The 19,385-nt window shown below is 44.5% G+C and overlaps 1 protein-coding gene across 10 annotated transcripts in view; it reads right to left on the bottom strand.

Annotated features, from left to right (window-relative positions):
• CDK19 (cyclin dependent kinase 19) overlaps positions 1-19,385 on the bottom strand; it is a 192,052-nt gene that overhangs the window by 29,649 nt on the left and 143,018 nt on the right. For all 10 annotated transcript variants that reach the window (XM_002714914.5, XM_051854414.2, XM_008263371.4 and 7 more), the window contains one exon: positions 5,725-5,782. In XM_002714914.5, coding sequence (XP_002714960.1) covers positions 5,725-5,782 — 58 coding nt within the window. The remainder of the gene's footprint in view (positions 1-5,724; positions 5,783-19,385) is intronic.

The following is a 19,385-nucleotide window of genomic DNA, read 5'->3' as shown; positions in this document are numbered from 1 at the left end:
CCAAAACTAACCAATTTAAATATTAAGGGTGTATAAAATTTGTAAAAAAGAATATTTATCACTATAGTAAAGTCATAGAAACTATTTTCTTATATTTTATAAATAATTACCTTTTATCTATACAGCTTGTTACAGTTTACACATGACATTCACATATATCATATATCACCTCACTTAATCCTCATCAGAACACTGGTTTAGTTAGGATTTTGGAGGCAAGCACTGTGGCACAGCAGGTTACACTGCTACTTGGGTCTCCTGCATCCATGCAGGAGTGCTGGTTCGACTACTAGCTACTCTGCGGCCTATCCAGTTCCCTGCTAATGAGCCTGGAAAGAAGCAGAAGATGGCTCAAGCAGTTGAGTTCCTGCCATCCATATAGGAGACCCAGATGGAATTCCTGGCTCCTGGCTTTAGCCTGGCTCAATCCCAGCTGTTGTGGCCATTTGGATAGTGAACCAGAGGATGGAAGCTGTGTGTGTGTGTGTGTGTGTGTGTGTGCGTGTCTATCACTCTGCCTTTGAAATAAATACATCTCTTTATCAAATAAGCATTTTGCTCCTTATTCTGAGATGAAGAATCTAACAGAAGTTAAATGATGTTCCATGGTCACAGGTATAGTAAGTGAAGATGCCAGTATTCAAACCAAAACCATGTTAGAATTTAGGAGTTACATTTTTAATCATTGATCTGACAGCCAATGAATTAAACATATGATACATATAAGTCACAAAGGCAGAGGCGTAAGAATTATAAAGCTTGGGGCTGGCGCTGTGCTGTAGCGGGTAAAGCTGTCACCTGCAGTGCCGGCATCCCACATGGGTGCCAGCTCAAGTCCTGGCTGCTCCACTTCTGATCCAGCTCTCTGCTATGGCCTGGGAAAGCAGTAGAAGATGGCCCAAGCTCCAGCTGTTGCAGCCAATTGGAGAGTGAACCAGCGGATGGAAGACCTCTCTTTCTCTCTGTGTGTGTAACTCTGACTTTCAAATAAATAAATAAATCTTTAAAAAAGAGAGAGAATTATAAAGCTCTACAATTTGAAATACACAGTATGGGGGCCAGCGCTGAGGGGTAGCAGGTAAAGCTGCCACCTATGATGCCAGCATCCCATATGAGCACCAGTTCAAATCTTGGCTGCTCCACTTCTGATCTAGCTCCCTGCTAATGTGCCTAGGAAAGCAGCAGAAGTTGGCCCAAGTGCTTGGGTTCCTGCACTCACGTAGGAAACCCAGAAGAAGCTCCTGGCTCCTGATTCCAACCTAGCTCAGCTTTGGCCATTGTGGGGAATGAACCAGTGGATGGAAGATCTCTAACTCTTTCAACTAAATAACATAAATCTTTAAAAACTACACACTACATTTTGATTGTATAAAGGGGCTGCAAAGAACAAAAGATGCAAAAATGCTCAGAAGTTATAACTACAGAGTACCACTTAATCTAAAACTAATATGCTTTTTATATAGCATAGAGTAAAACTCTGATTTACAGTGATTTCATTTCTTTAGAGTTTAAGTAATGTACAATACTTTCTGAAAATGCTTTGGAGTATCTCAGTCTGAAAAAACAAAGCTATCCAAGAAAGCCTGCGCTGATGCCTATTTCTTTTAAACTAAATTTTCCCTTGGCAACCAAAAATATTCAAAATCACTCTGTCAACAGCACACTTACTGTCTTACAACACTGCACAATATTCAAAGCACTGCTTTGTTTATTTATTAGATGTTGATTGCAAGTATGCCATCAAACAGATACAAATGACCTTGTATGATTAATCCAATTAAACAATCAGATGTTGACTGTGGAAGGCAAAGTGTGATGGGATGCTGTTGTGTTCATTGAAAACCATTTCAAAGGAAAGGCTAATGCCAGTATTCCTCGCCTATTCCTTACTTCCTTAGTTTTTTCTAAGCCTCATCTTTTTTTTTTTTTTTTTAAAGGTTTACTTATTTATTTGAAAGGCAGAGTTACAGAGAGGCAGAGGTAGAGGCAGAGAGAGGGAGAGAAAGGGAGAGAGAAGGGGAGAGAAGGGGAGAGAAAGGGAGAGAAGGGGAGAGAGAGGGAGGGAGAGAGAGAGAGAGTGAATGTGAGTCTTCCATCCGTTAGTTCACTCTTCAAATGGCCACAACTGCCAGAGCTGAGCCAATCCAAGCCAGGAGCCAGGAATTTCTTCCGGGCCTCCCACGCAGGTGCAGGGGTCCAAGCACATGGGCCATCCTCTACAGCTTTCCCAGAGCACAGCAGAGAGCTGGACTGGAAGAAGAGCAGCCAGGACCAGAACCAGCGCCCATATAGGATGCTGGCGCCGCAGGCAGAGGCCCAGCCCACTACACCATGGCGCCGGTCCCCTAACACTCATTTTTTTACTGTCAGATGGAATTAAGGCAGAAGGAAACAATGAATAGTCTTAAAAACAATTCCTGTCTATTGGGGGATTTTTAAAGGAGTTTCCAATAATTATTAATTTAGACAAAAGGGAACTAGCCTAAACATTATTGAACACTTTGTGTTCCTAAAATTGAATATGGATGAAACTGCACCATTTGATGTACAGTAGTAAAATCCTGGCCTGGGTGCTAATTAGGCAGACTCAAGTGACAGAAAGGCGGCCACAGCAAGGAGCACACATGGCAAGATACAGAGGAGATGGACGTAACAAAGGGTAAGCTCTGTGAGAATACAGGAAGCTGCCCCTGGAGTCTACCAGGTGTTAAGGCCCTTGCAGGGAGAGTCTGTGTCTCCTTCTGGTATTATCTGGAACAATGTTTAATACACACTTGTAGAAATGGACCAATCTGAAAGTTGAACACGAGCTGGAGGCTGAAGGGTGAACCATACTGAAATAAAAGAGGAAGCCCTTAAGCATTTTAGAGAAGGCCTGGGAAGTCTACAGGTCGCAGGGCAGGGAAAGGTTCAGTTACAGCAAAGTATCCAGGGTGTTTCCCATTCAGCTACACTTTTCTTTCAAATCAAAACAGAATTGTATTAAAGTGTTAAGCACAGACATCGGCATTATTAATTTTAAAAAATAATGTACCACCAAAGTAAAATTTAAAAAGCAATTCAATCAACTTGATTGCTCGCTAGACCTTAATTATTAATCATTACTTACTTTCAGCCTTGGTTTTATCCCTAATCTTGGGTAGAATTACCATTCTAAAACTCCTAACAGCAAGGTAAGTAACTGGCCCAGGCAGTGTACAGAATCCTCTGTGGAGCACTAGTTAGTTAGGGGAGGACATCAGACGTGGGTGACTGGAACAAATGTGATGAATGGTGCAAACAGGAAGAGGACAATGAATTAGGCTGGGGGAAAGGGAGTACAGGTTGCAAGCAGGACATCCAAATGGAGAGAAATACTTCAACTTGGGTGAGAGAATGGCATTGGAGACTCAGATTTCAGAATCATTTTTAAAGAATCCAAAATTTTGAGGCTACAACTTAGTTCTCCAAAGAAGTCACTGTAGAGGGAGGTCATGTTCCAACCCAGTGCTCAACTTATCCTGAAATAGGTTAACAGGAGTAAGAGGCAACAGTGACTAAAATGCAGAACAGCAAAAGTGGTGGGTCGAAAACCAACATTATATGATGTCACACAGACCAAAGGAAAAGACTGCCTTGAGGCCAGACTGATCAGAACAAATGGTTTGTGCAGTTAAGGAGACCAGTGACTAAGACAGGCCCCTTGGTCACAGGTCACAGGTCACAGGTGTCCTTTTTGGGAGCAGTTTTCTTAGAGGGGTAGAATTTGAGGCAAGATTACAGAACAAATTAGGGTAAGTGGAACCAAAGGGTGAATATTATGGTTTCAAAGGTAAAGGAACAAGAGGGGGAAAAAATAGAACAAATGCTATAGCCAGATGGATGTAGGGGTTATTTTAAAATTGCAAAGAGGACTATGAATGTTTAAAGGTGTGAAACAGAAACCTGAAAAAAAGGAAGACAGCAATGCTGCAATCTGTGGAACTGAATTATGGTGGAAAGACATCCAGAAGCTGGGAAGGGCACTAGCAGTAGGACTTAGGAAGGAAGGAAGGATCCCTCTTCCCCTGAGGCTGTTTCAGAGGCATAGCTGTGCTGACAAAACAGGAGGCCAGCAGGGGCCACCCCAGAGGGCTCCAGGATAGGAGTCTCAGGACTCGGAATTCAAGTCCTAGCTTTGAAAGGCTGGGCAAGCTGCAGCCTCTCACCATCCAGCTTTCCTTATGTAGGACGTCTACCTTTTGAGGGTAGCTGTATGAAACGAATGAGGTAGGGAATGAAAATACCTATCACTACATCATTCACAGTCTCTCCCAGGGAGAGATCATCCTCCCCACCTTTTCACCTGTTTCTGGAAAAAAAATAGGTACTCAATCATGTCTAAAACGAAAGAGGGTTAAATAAAAACAGAAACAGTGAGGAGTAGTGGAGAGGGGCCACAGAGGGAAGAGAGGAAAGCAGTTACCAAGATTTAACTAATATCAGTACTCTGTGAGTGAATCCGAATCTCAGTCAACTCAAAGTGGAAGTTTTAAGAAAGGGAAGGTAGTTTAGAGCAGCTTCTTCAGGAACTGGGTTAGGGAACTAATCAGAGAAACAGAAAAGCAAGCAGGCAATGGCGACTCCACTCTTATGGGCTCCCAGTTTACTGTAAAACAAGTTACAAATCCCACCACCCTTTTGATGGCACTTCATTTTATCTTGAGCAAGCCAGACAGGGTAAATAAGATCACAAATCAGGACTTTTGAGATGGGTTTGTCCCCACCTTGTACTGACTGACAGTTTTACCCTCAAAATTGTGCTTAAAAACCCTACTACCACCAGCTCCTTTGGGAATGTCCTCTCCTGGAGGCCCCTCCAGGCCACTCTGGCTGGAGGTCTCTGACATATAAATCTTGCTTCTCTCTCTCTCTCTCAATAAAAAGAAAAGAAAAGAAAGAAAAAAAGCCAAGCAGCAGGACATCTCAGACGAAGGAGGGCAGCATGAACACACAGAAGGTCGACTTTGCACAAGTTTGTACCACCTCCAGCAAGGCACACTCCAAAGGCAGAGGAAGCACGCTGATGAAACAAGATGCATTAAAACCCTCCTGAAAAGCTCTGAGTACCCATTAAATATAATTTATAGTGAGAGAAACCAGAATAAAGCATTTGTTAGCTCATTTTTGTTCTAGGTATGTCATGGGTATAAATGAAGCTGATTTCTTTTGGCACCTTTGGGGTTCCAAAGGCAATCTGAACACACAGACAAGACTCCTGCCAGTGCCTCAATCTAGCAAGGCAGGTAAGAGAGGCCGTAAACATCCACACTGATTCAGGGCAGATCTGCCGGTGCCAAGCAAGGACACACAGTGTGGCAGAGTAGGGAGGCCTGCAGAGGATCTGTAAGCAGCAGGCAGGGGTGGGTGTGTGTTCGGGGAGAGAACACTCAGCCAGGCTGACATGAGAGTAAGATTGGGGGATTATGTGTAGGGTGACTGTGCAAGACAGTGCTACTGATGCATGCGGAAATGACTGCTCTTCTGGGCTTGCTGGTCTGTTCTCAGTGCTGCCACAAGTCGGCTAGGATCTTACTGTGGAAAACACCTTTGCATTTCATAGCCTATCTATGGTTTCAGCATCTTTTCTAAAACTACTATGAGGAAGCAATTTCACACACAAAAAAATTAAATATGAATGTTAAAAAGGGAAACCATTTTTGCCATCACTTCAGTTTCTTAATTATTTTTGGAATAATTACCTACCTATTTTGACTCTCCCCCTCTCAGGACCTTCTCCCATTACTAGGATATTTGCTGGTTTCTAGAAATAAAAATAGAGCATTCAAATTACTGTTTTTATTCTTTTGACATGCTCTAAAACAGAACTTTTTTATAATAGGAAATTATCATTTCTGTATTTTCATCAAAATTATAACCAAATAATAAGCACCCTCTACATAGTTAAAGCATTTGATATCCTTTAAGTTAACATTAACTTTATAAAAACATCCTTGCTATTTAAACACTCCTTATTTTCAAAATCATACGAATAACTGCAAATTAATCAAAGCTACCATTTCTATTTACCTCACAGAAAAAAAATAATTTAAAAACCTGCACAAATGATTAACTGTTTACTGCCCACAACAGTTAATGTGGTTGAAAATTTTTATATGAAATTACAAACCACAACAAAATTGATTTCACTTAAGTATATCAAGCAGAATAGTCCTTGCCAAATATTTCTAAACTACCAGAGAAAAACATGATTAACATTCAACAGACTCCATTAAAATTCATAGTCAGCTATAGTATGTGCAAAAGTGAGAAATTCCAAATATAATTTCAAGATGTAGGAAAATAAAAAATGAAGGCTAATGCAGAGATATATAAAGAAAAGAGCAGGCTGCAAATGGATCCACCATCTTTTAAGTCATCCTCATCTGTAGACATGGAAACAGAAATTGTGGAGACAGGCTTTGGGGGAGGGAAGCGGAGTAAGCCTCCTTTGTAAACTCTTTGGAGAGAAAATTTACATTTTTATCTTACTAGATTCAAGTACTCAATCAGGGACTTTATTTTTAGTGTTGTCTTTTAGGAACAGAAAACCATGCTAAGCATCAAGGGGGAAAACAAAGGCACAGGAAACCAGGCTCCTGACCTGCAGGTGCTCACCATTATCAGCAGAAGGAACGACCAGAGGCTCTGTATCAAGGTCTAGCTTAGAGACCCCTTCCAAGGTCCTGTCTTTTTTTTCTTTTTTTTTTAAGTTTCAGTGAAAATAATACACAGTTCAAAGGAGGACATGATTCAGGAGAGATTTCATTGTTAAGGGAAGGGTTCACTGGGGCTTGGGGTCAGGGCAGTGTCCATTAGCCAGATCCTGAAAAACAGACAGGAAATAGCAGGGCGGAGTGGAGGAAGGACAAGGGCACTGCAGGAGATGAAAGGGCTAGAACAGGTAAGCTTGGACACAGTTAAAAGTCTGCCTTGACAGAAATCCGAGTGCTCCTGGTGGGGTTGGGAGAGCGAACACAGCCTCTGGCTAGTTGTCAGTGCCCGGTGAAGTAATGTGACCATGATACTGACCACAGAGAGATAACAGGGCAGGGAGAAGTAACAGAACTGGGTAGGAGGTGATGAGGGCTTTGTCAGCTACAATAGAGAGGGTGCTATAGAGCTGAGAAACCATTTAGAGGAGAAAATTTATAGGACTCTGTGGCTGGCTAAAGTCAAACGATAGAGAGTGATGAAGATTTCATCAAGGTTTTGAGTTCATGTGACTGGAAGGGAGACGCAGTCTGTGGAAGCAGAAGTTAGGAGCGGTGTTGGTTTGGGCTGTGGAGCAGCACAGAGCAGGAGATGACATCCTAAGTTTCAGTCACATTAGCCAGGAAAGTGGGGACAGGAGCTTTGGATTTGAAACTTATTTTCACAAGAGGATGATGACTGAAAACAGGAGCCAAGATTAGTTACCACAGCAAAAGGAGAAAAACAGCATCAGGCAAAAACTAAACTTTCAAAATTCAAGTCTGATGATTACTTATCAAAGACCCATTATGTAAAAAATGTTGTGCTGCAGACTTTCAGGAAACAAAGAAAAACAAAACAAGAAGACTTTGACTTCGGGGAGCTTGAATCTAGCAGGAAAAGACAAACAGCCTTTTAGAATACAAGCAGGTTGTGAAAAATACCAAAATGGGTGGGTGGGTGGGGAATGTTGGGAAGGAATGATTCTTTTATAAACATCAGGATAGTCTTAAGTAAGACTGACTAGGACTTTGATAGATAGGACTAAACGAAAGAATGCATTTTCAGGCTCATGGAACACTGCAGGCACATTCACACAGAAACACCAACTTGGCATGATGAGAACCTATAAGTGTTTTGAGGTGACTACAGCATAAAATGCCCAATGTATAAATAAAACTGAGAATCAAATGCCCCCCATTAAAGAGACCAGAATTTATTCTATAGGCAAAGCCAAGACAGGGCAATGAGATCATCAGATCTGTTTTTGAAAAACACTCGGTAGCAATGTGAAGGATGGACTAGAAAGGATGGAGAGACCCCAAAGTAGAGGTGGAGGGACCAGCAGGATGTGGGCACCCTGACCTATGACAAGGGGCACAGAGCTTTTATGAAAGTCCGAGACTTGGCATCACTTCTGTGAACCATCTTCTCCTTGATTCCTTCAACAACTATTGACTGAGCATATGCTAAGGACAGGCTGTGGTTTAGATGCTAGAGATACAGCAGAAAACAAAAATGGGAAAAATCCCTATCCTCATGGAACTTACATTCTGGTGGGAAGTATGCTGTATGCTGCATGTCAGTAAGTACTGTGGAAAAAACAAAGCAGAATACAAAAGAATAGCACAATTGGGATAATGCTGGCAACATGGTCTGGGGGACCCTGCCCTCACAGAACAATCCCAGGCTGCAGAAGAAACATTCCTTGAAGCATTGCTGACCTCACAAGGGACAGCAACAGCAATCTTCACTTGTCCTCCAAATGATGTGCCCCTGTGGCTGGACAGTGAAGGAAAGGCCACGTGAGCCTGAGGGAAGATGCCAACAATGCACTTCGAGGGGGACGCTGAACCCTGGGCCACCTGCACGATGAGGAGGCTGAGTCTGCCACCCCACAAACACTGAGACCCTAGAAGGGGCTAGATGCTTCCAGTAGAAACAAAAGCAAACCCTTTCCCAACTTGGGCCTGAGGAATAAAAAAAACATTTTCCAGCTAAAGGACAGCATTTCCATATTGGATTAAAAACACAATCTATTCATGTTACTGTCAAGAGGTCTACTTATGTAAACATAAGGACTATAAAAGTTGAAAGGAAAAGGCTGTTCAAAAACGAATAAAGCAAACTGCTGAAAGAAAGCTGAGTTAAACACAGTAACATCAGACAAAAAAGCTTATGGACAAAGCATTATCAAGTGGTCACTATATAATGAGACAATGTTCAATTCAGGAAGAGGCACAATCCTAAACTTGACTCACACATACACACATCTGACCTAACTTCAGGAAGGAAAGAGACCAATGATAACATAATTTTTCTAACTGTACTAATTGTAGTCACATCAAGCAGATAAAAGATTAGTAAATCATAGACTCCTCAAAAGACACAACAACAAGGATAATCTAGTGGACACACACATTTTTAACCCCACAATTAGAGGATTTAAATATTTCTTAAGCACACAGAGAACATTGACAGATATTAACTGAATACTAATAAATCTCAGTAATTTCAAGAAAATGTTATCAAACAGACCCTGTCCTATGACCATGACACAAGTGAGTTAAAAGTCAACGACAATGCCGGCGCCGCGGCTCAATAGGCTAATCCTCCGCCTTGCGGCGCCGGCACACTAGGTTCTAGTCCCGGTCGGGACGCCGGATTCTGTCCCGGTTGCCCCTCTTCCAGGCCAGCTCTGTGCTATGGCCCGGGAGTGCAGTGGAGGATGGCCCAAGTACTTGGGCCCTGCACCCCATGGGAGACCAGGAGAAGCACCTGGCTCCTGCCTTCGGATCAGCGCGATGCGCCGGCCGCAGTGGCCACTGGAGGGTGAACCAACGGCAAAGGAAGACCTTTCTCTCTGTCTCTCTCTCTCTCACTGTCCACTCTGCCTGTCAAAAAAAAAAAAAAAAAGTCAATGACAGGGGTCAGCACTGTGTCATTCCAGCATCCCATATGGGCACTGGTTCAAGTACCTGCTACTCTACTTCAGATCCAGTTCCCTGCTAACATTCCTGGGAAAGCAGTAGAAGATGGCCCAAGTCTTTGGGCCCTTGCACCCACGTGGGAGACCCAGAAGAAGCTCCTGGCTCCTGGCTTCGGATTGGTACAGCTCTGGCTGTGGCAGCCATCTGTGGAGTGAACCAGTGGATGGAAGCTCGCTCTCTCTCTCTCTCTCTAATTCTTTCAAACAAATAAATACATCTTAAAAAAAAAAGTAAATCACACATATGTATAAACCTCAAGCTTCTTACATTTGGGAATTTAAAAATACTTCTAAAATTACTCAGTGATGAAAGGAGAAACCATAAAGAAATTTAAAATATTCAATGCTACAGTAATGATATTCCTTATCAAAAACCATGGAATGCAGCTAATGCAGTACTTATAAGGGAAATGTTCAGCCCTGAATATTTAAGGTAGGATGGAAGAAGGGCTGAAAATAATGCATCATGTGCCCTCATTAAGAAGTTTCAAGAGAGAAAGAAGGAGGGAAGTGGGGGCGGGGGGAGGATGAAGAGGAAAAAGCTCAACAGAATAAAACCACAGAAACTAGAAGGAGAAAGATAAAGGTAAGGACAGAAATCAAAGAACCACAGATGATCCCTGAAGCCTCTGGAAAACTGCAACATTACAAATGACAAAAGGAATATAAATACAAAACCAGCACAGGACAGAAAGATCAAAGAATCCTATGAAGACATTTATTAAGTGAAAATGTATACAAAAGACAAAGTCAAGAACATGTGGGGCCGGTGCTGTGGTGTAGCGGGTAAAGCCGCCACCTGCAGTTCGAGTCCTGGCTGCTCCACTTCTGATCTAGCTCCCTGCTATGGCCTGGGAAAGCAGTGGAAGAAGGCTGAAGTGCTTGGGCTCCTGCACCCAAATGGGTCCAGAAGAAGCTCCGCCTGTTGCGGCCAATTGGGGAGTGAACCAGTGGATGGAAGACTGCTCTCTCCCTCCCCCCTCCCCTGCCTTTCCTTCTCTCTCTGTGTAACTCTTTCAAAGAAATAGATCTTAAAAAAAAAAAAAAAAAAAAGAGAGAGAGAGAGAGAGAGAAGAAAATGTAACCTACAAATTGACTCAAAATGAATTAGAAAACATGAAGAAATCAAGGGGTACTAAATAAGCTGAAAATCTTCCTACGGAGGAAACACCAACCCCAGATGATTTTAGTTGCAAGTTCTCCAAATTTTCAATGAACAGATTGTTTCAATATTATTCAAACATTGAGAAAACAGAAAAAACAAAAAAGGAATGTTCCAAACATTTTCTACAAGGACAGTATAATCTTGATAGCAAACCAGACAAAACATGGAAAACAAAACTTTCAGAACCCCCTCATTGATGATGACAGATGCAAAAATATTAAACAAAATGTGGTTGAACCAAACCCAGGAACAGGAATGTTAAAATGGCTTAGCATGAGAAAATTTATACATGTCCATCAGCATATCGATAAACTAAAGAGAAAAAATGATTCTATCATCTTGATAGAAGCTGAAAAACTAGTTGATAAAATTTAATACCTAGGGCCGGCACTGTGACGTAGTACATTAGGCCTCTGCCTGTGGCACTGGCATCCCATATCAGCTATGGTTCATGTCTGGCTGTTCCTCTTTCAATCCAGCTCTCTGCTTCCCTGGGAAGGCAGTAAAGAATGGCCCAAGTGCTTGGGACCCTGCACCCAAATGGGAGACCGGGAAGAAGCTCCTGGCTCTTGGCTTTGGATTGGCCTTGCTCCGGCCGTTGTGGCTATTTGGGGGAGTGAACCAGCAGATGGAAGACCTCTCTCTGTTTCTCCTTTTATCTGTAACTCTGCCTCTCAAATACATAAAATAAATCTTTAACAAAAATTTAACCTATTCATAACAAAAATTCTCAATAGGTTACAATAGAAAAAACTTTAACTTCATAGTGAGTATTTAACAAAAACTAGGAAACATTGGAAGTAGTCCAATTAAAGGAAGCATTCCTTTAAAATCAGAAATAATGTAAGGATGCCCACTATCACCAGTTCTAAAATCAATCTTGTAAATTAAAAGTAAATCAATGGTATAAAATAATAATAAAGGCATATAGATTGAAAAGGAAGAAACAAAACCACTGCTATCTGATGTAATCACCTACACAGATGATGTGATCATATACACAAAATATGAAGTATTTACAAATTATTAATAGTGAAAGTTTTAGCAAGATGTCTGGATAATTGAATAATATGAAAAAGTCAGTGTACTTCTATATGTGAGCGAGAAAACAAAAAATTTTAAGGGCAACACTTTTTTTTTTTTTTTTTTTTTTAATTTTTGACAGGCAGAGTGGACAGTGAGAGAGAGAGACAGAGAGAAAGGTCTTCCTTTTGCCGTTGGTTCACCCTCCAATGGCCGCTGCGGCCGGTGCGCTGCGGCCGGCGCACCGCGCTGATCCGATGGCAGGAGCCAGGAGCCAGGTGCTTTTCCTGGTCTCCCATGGGGTGCAGGGCCCAAGCACCTGGGCCATCCTCCACTGCACTCCCTAGCCACAGCAGAGGGCTGGCCTGGAAGAGGGGCAACCGGGACAGAATCCGGCGCCCCGACAGGGACTAGAACCCGGTGTGCCGGCGCCGCTAGGCGGAGGATTAGCCTAGTGAGCCGCGGCGCCGGCCGGCAACACTTCTATAACAACTAAAACCTTACAGTACCTAGAACAAATACATCAAAGGATGCATAAGGTATATATGCAGAGCATGAAACGTTTTCACAGATGACATTAAGAAGTCCTAAGTAAATTAGGATCCCAGGTTTAGAGATAAAGATGATGCAATATAGTGAAGATATCAATTTTCCTCATACTTACCTGTAAGTTCAACATAAATTAGATCAAAATCTCATCACGGTTTTGTGTGTGTGTGTGTGTATGGAACTTGCAAAAGCTCAAAAAACAAAGAACTAAGAATCACCAAAATTATCATGAATTAGAATATCTTGGAGGTAAGGAGTGTGAATAGAAATATAAAACAAAACAAGATATCAAAACAAGATATTAAGGCTTAAAGTGATGGTATTTAAGACAGTGCGGTACTGGTACACCGAGAGACACACTGATCAAGAGCACAGAACACAGAACCAACATGGATCCATGCTACAAAGAGAAAAAGGGCTTAAGATTAGTAAAGAAGGGAGAAACTATTCAATAAATGGTGCCGGCACACCAAGTAATCCAAACCAGGAAAACGAAGTAAAATGAATCCTCACCTCACACCACACATACACCAATCTCAGGTGGACTGAAGCCTTAAACTGTGAAAAGCAAAACTTCAGAATTTTTGGAAAAAAATGTAAGAGAATAGTGTCTTCATCCTGAAGTAGGGAAGAATTTCTTAAGACATAAAAAATACAGATCATAAAAGACTAATCAATCTGGCTATATTAAATAAATATCCAAATCATCTGAAGATTATTTTTTTAAAGCACAAACTGGAAGAAATATTTGCGGCTGGCGCCACGGCTCACTAGACTAATCCTCCACCTTGCGGCACCGGCACACCGGGTTCTAGTCCCAGTCGGGACGCCGGATTCTGTCCCGGTTGCTCCTCTTCCAGGCCAGCTCTCTGCTGTGGCACAGGGAGTGCAGTGGAGGATGGCCCAAGTGCTTGGGCCCTGCACCCCATGGGAGACCAGGAGAAGTACCTGGCTCTTGCCATCGGATCAGCGCGGTGCGCCGGCCGCAGCACGCCGGCCGCGGTGGCCATTGGAGGGTGAACCAACAGCAAAGGAAGACCTTTCTCTCTGTCTCTCTCTCTCTCACTGTCCACTCTGCCTGTCCAAAAAAAAAAAAAAAAAAAAAAAAAGAAATATTTGCAACACATATAAACATCGAATTTAAATTTTGTATTCAGTAAAGAATTCCTGGGGCCAGCACTGTGACATAGGTTAAGCCTCTGCCTGCAGCACTGGGCACCCCGAATAGGTGCCGGTTGGAGTTCTGGCTGTTTCAGTTCCAGTCCAGCTCCCTGCTAATGGCCTGGGAAAGCAGTAGAAGATGGCCCAAATCCTTGGGCTCCTGTACCCACATGGGAGACCCGGCCCCTGGCCTCGGATTACCCCAGCTTTGGCCATTTGGAGAGTGAACCAGAGGATGGAAGACCTCTCCCTCTGCCTCTCAAATAAATAAATCTTAAAAAAAAAAAAAAAAAAAAAAGAGAGAGAGAGAGAGAGAGAGGAGAGAGGAGAGAGGAGAGGAGAGAGGAGAGAGGAGAGAGGAGAGAGGAGAGAGGAGAGAGGAGAGAGGAGAGAGGAGAGAGGAGAGAGGAGAGAGGAGAGAGGAGAGAGGAGAGAGGAGAGGAGAGGAGAGGAGAGGAGAGGAGAGGAGAGGAGAGAAAAGAGAAGAATTCCTATGAGGGGCAGGTGTTGTAGCACAGCAGGTTAAGCCCACCACTCAGGACACAAGCCTTCCCTATCACAGTTTCTAGTTAGAGTCCCAGCTACTCTGCTTCTAACCCAACTTCCTCCTAATACACCCGAGAAAGCAGCAGATGATGGCTAAAGTACTTGTGTCCCTGCTACCTATGTGGAAAACCCCATGGAGTTCCTGGCTCATGGCTTCAGCCTGCTGTTGTGGGCATTTGGTAAGTGAACTACTGGAAGACCTTTTTCTCCGTTTCTCCCCCTCTCTTACTCTGCCTTTCAAACAAAATCTTAAAAAAAAAAAAAAATCCTCTAAGTCAACATGAAAAACAATCAAGTAGAAAACTGTCCAACTCACATTTAACTAAAGCAGAAACATATTTAACCAAGATGCATATGAAAAGATGTTCAACCTCACAGTGAGCTACCAAATAGCTCTACACCTACTAGATTGGTTAAACTTGTTGGGGCAGGCATTTAGCACAGTGGTTCTGTGATGCTGCCTGGAATACCTGCATCCCATGGGGTAGTGCCTGGGTTCAAGTCCTGGCTCCACTTCCAATGTCAGCTTCCTGCTAATGAGTACCCTGGGATGAAGCAGATAATAGCTCAAGTTGTTGGATCCCTAGCCACTCACATGGGAAATTTGGATGGAGCTCAAAGATCCTAGCTTTGGCTTGGCCCAGCTCTGGTCATTATAGCAAACCATTGGAGTATGGAAGATCTCTCTCTTTCAAATAAAACAAAATTTAAAAAAAATTGTTGAATAAGAGGTAAGTCAGTGGAAACTCTGATACATTGCTGGTGTGAGAATAAATTAGTATAATTTGTCTGAAAAACAATTTGGCATCATCTTGAAAAACTGAACTGGGGCCAGCATTTTAGATTAAGTTACTGTTTCCAAACCAGTATCCTGTATCAGAGTACCAGTCCAAGTCCTGGTTGCTCCACTTCAGACCCAGCTCCCTGCTAATGTGCCTGACAAAGCAGAGGAAGATGGCCCAAGTACCAGGACCTCTGTCACCCAGAGGGAAGACCAGGATAGGGTTCCTGGCTCCTGGCTTTGGCCTGGCTCAGCTCTGGCTGTTGAGGCCATTTGGGAATGAACCCGCAGACAAAAGATCTCTGTCTCTGTCTCTCCTTCTCTCTCTGTACAAGGCCTTTCTTTAAAAAGAAAAATTGAACTGCACACACTTTGATTCAGTAATTCCATTTTTAGATATACTGGAGAACGTTCATAACAGTACAGCTCATACTTTTTTAAATTAATTTATTTGAAAGAGCTACACAAAGAAGAGAGACAAAGTATGAGATTTGAGAGCAAAAATTGCTTCATATAAGAAATGAAAATGAATTATGAGTTGCTGAATGTGAGAAATACAAGCTGCTTTTAGTTAGATCACTTAGCTAACTCTTTTTAAAGTCATTCTATGTTGAAACAGAAAACATGAGCACCAAAATGGAATATGAGAACAGAGGCTCTAGCTAGTTCTGCAGCTAGTGGGGATACCTCTGGCATAACATACTAGAAGCTCAGGTGTGGGGTGCCTGTGTACAGTCAGGGATGAGTGCAGCGGCGGTGACACGGCTCAGGGGAGCAGTGGCCTATGAGCTCTTCTGTATAGTCTGAGAAGGGAACTGACATCCTGGGCAGTATCCACAGTGGAAGGCTCCTAAAGCTAAGTTCAGACCTAGAATCCCAGACAGGGGTCACTTTTGAAGGTGCAGCAATCTACTGGGTTTCCTGTCCCTTTTAGAACAAGTAAATAAATGTTAAGGACACAAGATAAGTTGATTTCAAAATGTCGCTCCCCCTCTTCATGGAGGAACGACACAGGACCCTGCGCTGTTCTTTCGTCTGCTCGGCCCTCCCCGGGTTTGCTGCTGGTTCTTCCCGGGTTGGCTACTATCCCTTCCACCTCCGTGGAAGGGCAGTTCCCCCTGGCCACATTCCCCACTTCCGCAGGGGAGCGGCACACCGCCGGCCGGCTCTTCTCGGGGGCTGCACAGGTGTTCCTTCAGCTAGAGGTTCCCCTTAGATGTTACTGATGCATGCCGTCTCTCTCCTCCTTTATAGTCCTCCTCCGCCAATCCCAACTCGGCTGCCCACACGCCGAGTACGCTGCTCTCCTCCAATCAGTAGCAAGTCCTACAGTTTATTGGTTGAACTGGAAGCAGCTGTGCGGAAGCTGTTTACTTCTCTCCCAGCGCCATATTGTGGGAGAGCAGATGCATAGAATAAGTCTTAATTCCAGTAACTCAGTCCAGTCCGGGCTGCTCCCCACAGATCCCCCTTTCTTTTTATTTTTTGGCGTTGATACGCGCCTGTCTTCGGTGTCCCGCGGCACACACTCTGCTCTACTTGCTAGAGTTGCCACAGGTTCTTACAAGTCCTATCAATCAGGCAAACCGAATCCGGGTCCTCTCTTCGCCATGTTGTGAGGAGGTTTTTAGGTGCTGATGTGTGCCTGTATTCGGTGCCCTGCAGCGCATGCTCCGCTCTGCCTGCAGGGGCTTACAAGCCCTAACAATCAGGCAAACCGAATCCAAGCCTTCTCATTGCCGTATTGTGGGGGAGACTTATTAGTGTTGGTTCGTGCCTATCTTCGGTGACCTGCAGCTCATACTCTGGTCGAGCTGCTTGCTGGTGCTTACCGCCTTAATCAGGCAGACCGAATCCAAGCCTCCTAATTGTTGTATTGTGGGGAGGCCTTACTGATGTTAATTCGGTATTGTGGGGAGGCCTTACTGATGTTAATTCGTGCCTGTCTTCGGTGACCTGCGGCGCATAAGCTGCTAGCCGCCCGCAGGTGCTCATCGCCTCACTTAATCAGGCAGACCGAATCCAAGCTTTCTCATTGCCATGTTGAGGGGAGGCCTTTCTATTTCTCTACTTCTCTATCTCCGGGCATTCCTATTTCTCCCATTTTACTTCTGTCTGCCAACATTCCCATTTCTCTCATTTTACTTCTAAACTTCTGTTTCTCTTATCCCTGCAGCTTCCCGGCGCCTCGCCCTGCCGGCAGCTTCACGGCTCCGCGCAGCTTCCCCGCGCCTCGCCCCGCCAGCGGGCTCCGCCCCGAGGCTGCTTCTCGGCGCCTCGCCGGCTCTGAGCCGCTTCAGCCCGCGCCTCTCTCATCTGCGCGGCTCGGCTCTGCGCGGCTCGGCTTTGCGCGCACACTCCACGGTCTCTCACTAGCCCCGCGTTCCCTATGTACTTGAGCCCCGCACGCTCTGTCTGCGCGCGGCAGCCTCCGCGAGTCACACAGCGTAGCTATTTGTCCGCCACTAGCATTCAATCTAAGTTCCCCGGGCTAGCCTGGCGAATTCAACCCAGCTTACGTCTCCGCCCCACGGTTTGGCTTCCCGTCCTTTGCTCCCCGGGCTAATCAGACGGATCCCAATCTGGCTTACGTTTCAGCTTCTGGTTTCAACTTTTCGCCCCCTATTCCCGGGCTAACTTGAGAATCCCAAAGTGGCTTTCGTCTCCGCCTTGGCCTGCCCACCGCGGCTTCAATTTCCCTAACATTTTTCTCTACCCGGTATGTTTCCCCAAGCTTTCCTCCAACAATACTCCTCCCTCATTTCTCCTGGCCTCTCCCCACAGTCCGCATCCGAGTCTGTTTGTTCTAGCTTTCACTTTCGCTTTCAACCTTAGAGATTTCTCCCAGCTTCCCCTTGTAGTCCGTATCTGAATATGCCTAGGCTTTCAATAGCTTCTTCCGGCACCTTTTTCGTCCGGCTTTTCCCTAGGCTCTTCGCTAGTCTCTCTCTCCGGTATTTTCCTGCTTCTTCCCGTTTCTTCCCTCCTAAGTTTCATATCCGTCCTAGGTTTCCTATCCGAGTCACGGCACCATTATGTCGCTCCCCCTCTTCATGGAGGAACGACACTAAACCCTGCCTAGGCTTCATATCCGAGTCACGGCACCATTATGTCGCTCCCCCTCTTCATGGAGGAACGACACAGGACCCTGCGCTGTTCTTTCGTCTGCTCGGCCCTCCCCGGGTTTGCTGCTGGTTCTTCCCGGGTTGGCTACTATCCCTTCCACCTCCGTGGAAGGGCAGTTCCCCCTGGCCACATTCCCCACTTCCGCAGGGGAGCGGCACACCGCCGGCCGGCTCTTCTCGGGGGCTGCACAGGTGTTCCTTCAGCTAGAGGTTCCCCTTAGATGTTACTGATGCATGCCGTCTCTCTCCTCCTTTATAGTCTTCCTCCGCCAATCCCAACTCGGCTGCCCACACGCCGAGTACGCTGCTCTCCTCCAATCAGTAGCAAGTCCTACAGTTTATTGGTTGAACTGGAAGCAGCTGTGCGGAAGCTGTTTACTTCTCTCCCAGCGCCATATTGTGGGAGAGCAGATGCATAGAATAAGTCTTAATTCCAGTAACAGTCTAGTCTGAGTTGCTCCCCACACATATTAATTCATTCTTTTATTGGATAACTATTTGCTGAGCACCTACTATGTTCTAGGTGACTATATTTTAGGCACTGGTTTAGGGATATATCCTTACTATCATGGACGTAAAAATCCTTAATTCCAGTAACTCAGTCCAGTCCGGGCTGCTCCCCACACAAAATAACAACAAAACAAACGATGTCATCAACATTAAAATGTATTTAATTTTTCAAAGCATTTTCACATCAATCATTTCATTTTTTGTTTAAAGATTTATTTATTTGTTTGAAAGGCACAGTTACAGAGAGGGAGAGGCAGGGAAAGAGTGAGTGAGTGAGAGAGAGAAAAAGATCTTCATCTGCTGGTTCACTCCCCAGACAGCCGCAAGGGCCAGGCCAAAGCCAGAAGCCAGGAGCCACATTCGGGTCTTCCCATGTGGGTGCAAAGGCCCAAGCACTTGGGGCATCCTCCACTGCTTGCCCAGCCACATTAGCAGGGAGCTGGATCAGAAGTGGGGCAGTCAGGACTCTAATCGGTGCCCATATGGGATGCTGGCGTTCCCATTACAAACTGGCCCCTAATTTTTTTTAATGGAAATTTTCAAGGATCTGCACAGGGCTGTGGGTGAGGCTCAGGAACTGCATCCAGTCCTCCAGATTCCACAATGAAGCATGTTTTTAGAAGATAGGCCCAATTTCCAAGACTACCTCAATGGTGATTAATTTCAGGAAAAGGACAAGCTTGAGAGAAGAAGGGAAAGTGCAGTCAGCACACACACACACACACACACACACACACACTCGTGTCCACACAGGAGCCTGAGAGGAGGAAAAAAGGCTCCCAAAATTGTTCTGACCCAGTTACATCCCAATTAACACCGACTACG

The sequence above is a fragment of the Oryctolagus cuniculus genome, chromosome 5 (assembly GCF_964237555.1).
Source record: "Oryctolagus cuniculus chromosome 5, mOryCun1.1, whole genome shotgun sequence".
Lineage (NCBI taxonomy): Eukaryota > Metazoa > Chordata > Mammalia > Lagomorpha > Leporidae > Oryctolagus > Oryctolagus cuniculus.
Note: the sequence above shows the minus strand (reverse complement) of the source record. Positions and strands in the feature narration are given on the sequence as shown.